Genomic DNA, 7063 nt, shown 5'->3' on the forward strand with positions numbered 1-7063 from the left:
ATCTAGGTATATCGCGCATATATATCGCGCTATTCCCGCCCATTTAAAGTTCAAATATAGCGCGATATTGCACCGCGCTATACCTTAACGGACAAACATGCCGTTAAGGTATAACGCGGTGAAATACCGCGCTATATATATTATGGTCCCCAAATTTGTTTCCCACATATTTTGATTGTTTGAGTAAAAAAAAAAAAACACACTATGGTTTTTTGTCCTCCATATAGTGACGAAAATGGAAAAAGAAAGATAAGAGAAAGGAAAACCTCAGGCATTCCTTCAACTTGTTGTGTATTCACAAACAGTTTTAAAATAAGTTTTATGTAATGATTGTAGTGTAAAAAATATTTATATAGTTAGGCCGTTAAACAATAACTGAAGGTAACTTTATATAAGAAATTAGACCAATAATATAAAAATTGTCGTGTAATGTGAACAATGATAATCGAACCTACATTTATTGTACCGCGGTGTAACGAACTCTCACGGATATCGTTTACCGTCAAAATATTCATGTATTCTGGTAGTGTTAGGGTTTACGCCACTTTAATTTATTTGTAGCGTGTTTACTTATTCCAGTCTAACATCGTTGGAAAATTCCCTAGCCCTGAATTTTACAATTCCACACGCAGATAAATAGAAGCATTGCTTGTAAAAATTTTCTGATGATAAATTTATGTAATATATTTTAATGTGGTGAAACTAATATTATGTTATGATGTCCAGTCACAGATAAAGAGAGATCTTTTCTTTTTGTTCTTGATACTAGCAATCTCATCCAACTAATTAAAATTCGATGGATCTTATCCTTTTGATATAACTAGTTGAAAAAGAAAGCTACCTCATATGTGTGGCTGTGTGTGTACACAGTACACACTATAATTATGTGATTCTTTTCATTTTTTACTGTTCACTTCTTATTTAATCATATGCGCTCTTCCTTTTCTTTTATTACTAATACCTTGTTCAATATGACAAGTATATTATTTTAGTTATATAACCTTTTTGTATGAGATAAGAAAAATAACACAGAAAATCAGTAAATAAAACATAAAAATTGTTGATAGAAGTATTTTCTTCTATTCAAATTATAAGTGAGCTCGAAAGATATTTCCTTCGAACCATCAATACCTAAAGAGACTACAGCAGTAACCCTATCGAATCTTTTTCTTATTTTCTTCATTTTTCTAATTATCTCCACTTTCAATGAAATATTGTACGGGTATTTTTTTTTTATTTTTTTTTTAACAATCTTATGGTATTTAAAATTTATTGGCTCGTTTAAACAGAATTATACTATTTAGGAACTATTAAAGGGAGAAGCGTCCCCTACAAGACATAAACTCGAGACCTCTAATTAAGGATGGAAGGATCTCGTCTATCCATCACACTCCTTGGTGGTGTGTAGAGTGACAATAGTTATTATTCCTTCAATTCTATTTTATACTATAATTCTCTTCTTTTTGGTTTGTTCAAGAAAATGACTAACTCACACCATAGATCCTCCTAATTTGGGAGGGATTAAAAAAAAAAAAAGTCTGCCTAACCCACACCATCTTTTGTGGTTTTGTTTTAAAAATTCAATAAAACAATTTGATTTTACACACGACTTAGAAATAACTATGATTAACACAGGAAATGATCCTAAACTGTTCTTCAACTTCTTAACTGAAGAATTGTCATTCATCCTTTGTTGCAACAATTAACATATACTTGAAGAAATTCAACCCAATAAATTGCAACAATTAGTACTTTGCCACTCTTTTTGTCCATGAAAAGAACTAGCACTCTTATTGTCTCTGTCAATTATTTTATGTTCCATATAGCAGTAAGGGTTACACTCTTTATGTAGTTACAATGGTGAAAAACTAAATCTCGAAAGTGATCAGTGAAAAATACAATAAAATAAACTATCTCCCAAAACTGGCGATCGATTACGCGACTAAGGTACAAAAAAAAGGTCTTCAGATTAATGCACAACTTGCTCTAATATTGAGCTATGGCCGATGCTGCTGCTCTCTTAATGGCTGTCACATCATTTCTGTAAACCATTTTGCTCCTATTATTTTCGCATAAAAATTTACCCACAATCTTTATGCTCTGTCCCATCACTATATTCTTCCAAATTTCCTCTGCTTCTTCCTCTGCATTTCTCTGTTTCCTCCTAAAAACTTCTGTTGCATCTAATCTTTGAATTTTCCATCCCTTAACATTTATCAGTCTCTTTATTTTCTCTAGTTGTTTACTAGCTAGTATACAATTATTGATCTTCACTTCATTAATTGCTTCCTTTAGTAGCCTCTCGCGTGTCTCCACGTCAACAGAATTTGATAATTCAGCTCGAAAATAACTATCAAATTCTGGTACACCAATTGCTTTACGAATGCCTTTGGTATAATCTGTGTTTTTTGGATTGAACATGTTTCTTACTTCCTCAATCATACCTATCTCCATCATTTTGTCCACTCGTTCGTACAAAAATGAATTTAGTACGTTCATAGACACATCGACCCATAGGAAACAACAATCATACCTCGTACGAAAATTATGAGAGTTGTCGTGTACAAGCGCCTCGATAAACGAATTGGAACCTCCAACGATGATCGGAAGTTTACCGCAGTCGGTTATTGAGCTAACTGCAAGTGAAGCCATGTTGCAGAAGTTTTTGGTGGTGAATTCTTTGTAAGGATCAATTACGCCTAGGAGATGATGTGGTATATTACAACGTTCTTCTTGTGTGATTTTGTTAGTGGCAATATCAAGGCCTTTGTACACTTGTATTTTGTCTGAGTTCACTACTTCTCCTCTGAATTGAGTGGCTAAGTCTATAGAGAGTCTTGATTTTCCGGCGCCGGTGACTCCCATCACAAACAAAACCTTATCCTTTTGAGGCAAATTTCGAAGGTGTAGCAAATTTGGCCATACTTGTTTGCACATTAATGTAGAGTTTCTCATTCCAATCATACTAGGACGATAACAACAACGTCTCAATCTCAAACAAATTAGTGTCCGGTTCGATCCGAAAATGGGTACGGATGGGAAGTACCTTATAGATGGAAATGCGGCAACTTGACAATGTGTTTGTTATAAGAGCGTTTTGGAGAAAGAAAAGGTTATTTGAGGCTTTGGGTGGTAATGGTTTGTCAGCTTTATATAATGGCTCTGAGCTTGAAAAGGCTAAATGGAATACTACAAAAAATCACCATACAATGATATACCAAATGATTGATTGATTAAAAAAAAAGTGTCAAATGGTAGGACCCATTGGTTGAGAGTGGGTTTAAGAGTTTACAACCCATTTGTGGTTCTTTTAGACATGTGTGACAGAAATGTGTGTTTAAAAAAAAGAGTGACATTTCTATATATAGCGCTCTTTTAAAGAGCGCTATATTTTAACGGAGTTTTGGCTGTTAAAATATAGCGCTCTTTAGATGACGTTATATATATATATATATATATATATATATATATATAACGCCACTGTAAACCGCGCTATACAGGGCTGATAAGAAAGTTATGCATATTGCGGTATATAACCGCGCTATATATGTATAGCGCATTTATATACCGCGCTATACATAGATAAATAAACAGTCCCCCTCCTTCTTCCCCACATTCGAACCAGACGACTCCCCTCCTCCCCTCCCCAATTTCAAAATTCTGAATCGATCCCCCCCCACCCCCCACCCCCCAAATTTCCTTCTAAAAATATTATAGTGGACCCCACCCGTCACACAAAAAGATAAGATTGTAAGTCCCACATCCTAGCCAAGCCTTCTATTGTTGTGGTTTCCTCGTTTCGGGCTCAAATTTTCAATTCATCGACTTTCCGAAAAATATAATTCGAGGTATTCCAATTTAGTTTATGTCGAAACTCGTATAATAATGCATATTAGTTGTTTTGAATGTGTTTCTATGTTATTTTGTATTTTTTTTTTGCGATTAAACTAGTATGTTATTTTTATCCGGACTAAGATATTAGTGTTTTGTGTTTGTTTTGTGATTAAAATGTATTTGTTGTTTTTATCTAGTTTAGATTATTTATTTGCTTAAAGACTAGTGCCCTTTTAGCGTAGTAAAATGTAGAGCCTTTTAGCGTAGAATCCCTATAGTTTAAGTATCTTTTATGCTGATAGATCAAACACAAATTCTGTCCAATTTACAAAAATTAATTATTTAATTTACAAAATAAATATACAAAATTATGAAAATATTAAAATTAACACACATAAGAATTCATGAAAGCTTGGTGCTACTGGGCCTCAAATATCGAGCCTGAAACCAATAGATATATACTCTGTCCAATTAAATATGATAATAATTAATTATTTAACTTATATAAAAAACATACAAAATTATGAAAATATTAAAATTGACACACATAAGAATTCAGGATAGCTTGGTGCTACTGGGTCTCAAATATCGAGCATCGAACCCATAGGTATATACTCTGTCCAATTAAATATGATAAAAATTAATTATTTAATTTATAAAACAAACATACAAAATTATGAAAATATTAAAATTGACACACATAAGAATTCAGGATAGTTTGGTGCTACTGGGTCTCAAATATCGAGCATCGAACCCATAGGTATATACTCTGTCCAATTAAATATGATAAAAATTAATTATTTAATTTACAAAATAAACATACAAAATTATGAAAATATTAAAATTGACACACATAAGAATTCAGGATAGCTTGGTGCTACTGGGTCTCAAATATCGAGCCTGGAACCCATAGGTATATACTCTGTCCAATTAAATATTATATAATTATAAAAAATAATTATTTAATTTACAGATCAAACATACAAAATTACGAAAATAATAAAATTGACACATACAAGAAATCAGGATAACTTGGTGCTACTGAGCAATAAATATCGAGCCTGGAACCTATAGATATATACTCTGTCCAATTAAATATTATATAATTATAAAAAATAATTATTTAATTTACAAATCAAACATACAATTAATGTTGTTTAATTTACAGTAGACGACATGGGCGTGCCGCCTTTGCATCCCGGACCTGTCTCCGATGAGCTATTAGTGTTACAGGGCGATCATAGGTCCGCCTACATATGGGAGGAAGAGTTACTGGCCCAGACTCTTCGCGCCAGGAGAGTGGACGACATGTGGGATTTTATGAAGGACAGAGATCTCCATCCCCATGTAGTCCATCGCCTGCGGGATACGGGCTTCTACAGAATTTTGGAGATCGGGCGGCTGCAGCTCGACTGGTCTTTGATCATGGCCCTGATAGAGCGGTGGCGACCTGAGACGCACACTTTCCATCTGCCCATTGGCGAGGCCACCATCACGCTGCAGGACATGGAAGTTTTATATGGGATGCTTGTTGATGGACTGCCCGTTGCACTGCCTCAGGCTATGAGAGAGATGACGCGTGGATAGTATTCGGACATGCTGCAGCAACTCACTGGTTTCATGCCACAGGATGAGACTGCACACTCAGGGGCCAGTCGCATGAGTTTGATAGCTATTCGACATCATTTAGAGATATTGCACTACGACATCACCGGGGAGACAGATGATCTGCATATTCACCGGTATACGAGGTTGTTGCTGCTCCTTCTATTTGGGGGGGTCTTGTTCCCGAACACTTCGGGGAACCTAGTCAACTTGCGATTTCTTCATCATCTTCAGCTGCTAGATGATTTACCCCAGTATAGCTGTGGGGCTGCTGTTCTCGCCTACTTGTACAAGCATCTGTGTCGGGCGAGCATGGACACCCAGCATGACGTATGTGGATTTTTGCCGCCACAACCTCACCCTCCAATATAATGAAACCCTTACTTTTCGCTCTTCAAACATTATGAAAAAATACTTGGGAATTTAACAAGAAGAAAAATTTGAACGAGATTTAGGAATATTTTTGAATGGATTTTTGTAAAATCCTAACGCCTTTAAATAAGGCAATGCCTAGCTTGGTGGGCTGTATTTTTTAGGTATAGCGCTCTTTTAAAGAGCGTTATACCCATTTGAATTATTGTTATGTCAGTTAAACGCAGGAGACTTATTGGTGGGCTCACAAAACAGATATAGCGCGGTTATATACCGCGCTATGCATAGATGTATAGCGCGGTTTACAGTGGCGTTATATATATATAGCGCTCTTTAAAAGAGCGCTATATATAAAAATGTCACTATTTTTTTTAAACACACATTTCCGTCACACTTGTCCAAAAGAACCACAAATGGGTTCTGAACTCGTGGGTTTAAAGTAGTCTTTCTGAAATTAAACAACCAAAAGCCTTTTGGCTTAAGAAGCAAATTTTAATTTTTGATCAACATATTTTTCCAAACAAATACTCTTCAATAACATTTTCCAACAAAAAAAAATGTAGAAGAAGAATTATCCTAAATAGTAGCCCTCCCATTCGCTTAAATTAAAAAATAATTGATGAACGTATAATATGTGTAGTTTGGGGCAAAGTGCACAAACTATCATTTTTAGGATTGTTATTTAGGAACTAGCCAGTATTTATTTTGTTATGAAATTTTAAATTAAAAATTTTAATTTTAGTACAATTCAGAATATTTATCCCGAAAAATTAAATTGAAATTCAGGATGAATTGACTAATTCCTAAATAGCAGTCTTTCAGAGTGGCTGCTTGGTGCCATTTCTACTATATAACCTATGTATACTAATTTCATGATGTTCCTAGTTTTCTTATGATTGATGTGGTGTTACTAACATTATCTCCTTTTGTCCTTTTGTCTTTTTATTTTCTTGAGCCGAGGGTCTTTCGGAAACAGTCTCTCTACTCCTTCGGGGTAGGGGTAAGGTCTGCGTACACACTATCCTCTCTAGACCCCATTAGTGAATTTTACTTGGTTGTTATTGTTGTTGTTAATCTATGTATACTAACAAAGGAAAATTAAACAGAACCAACCGACTATTTGTATAAAAATTCCAAAATAAAACTTTTTCACAAAATTATTTTTAAAAGTTGAACTAAAATCAAATTCAAACGCCACCCTAGTGTTTCTGCCTTTTCAATTACTAGTACGTTTTTTTCTTTGGCTTTTCGT

At 34.6% G+C, this 7063-nt stretch overlaps 2 protein-coding genes across 2 annotated transcripts; one reads left to right on the forward strand and one right to left on the reverse strand.

Moving 5' to 3' along the window:
• Positions 1-1772: 1772 nt before the first annotated feature.
• On the reverse strand, positions 1773-3140 carry LOC104118149 (adenylate isopentenyltransferase 3, chloroplastic). Its single transcript, XM_009629339.4, has one exon. The coding sequence runs from the start codon at positions 2962-2964 to the stop codon at positions 1987-1989; it is 978 nt and encodes a 325-aa protein (XP_009627634.1). The 5' UTR covers positions 2965-3140; the 3' UTR covers positions 1773-1986.
• Positions 3141-5010: 1870 nt separating this feature from the next.
• On the forward strand, positions 5011-5421 carry LOC138907725 (serine/threonine-protein phosphatase 7 long form homolog). The gene has a single exon (XM_070198333.1). It carries the CDS (start codon positions 5011-5013, stop codon positions 5419-5421), a length of 411 nt encoding a protein of 136 aa, XP_070054434.1.
• Positions 5422-7063: the final 1642 nt, after the last annotated feature.

The sequence above is a fragment of the Nicotiana tomentosiformis genome, chromosome 1 (genome assembly GCF_000390325.3).
Source record: "Nicotiana tomentosiformis chromosome 1, ASM39032v3, whole genome shotgun sequence".
Classification (NCBI taxonomy): Eukaryota; Viridiplantae; Streptophyta; class Magnoliopsida; order Solanales; family Solanaceae; genus Nicotiana; species Nicotiana tomentosiformis.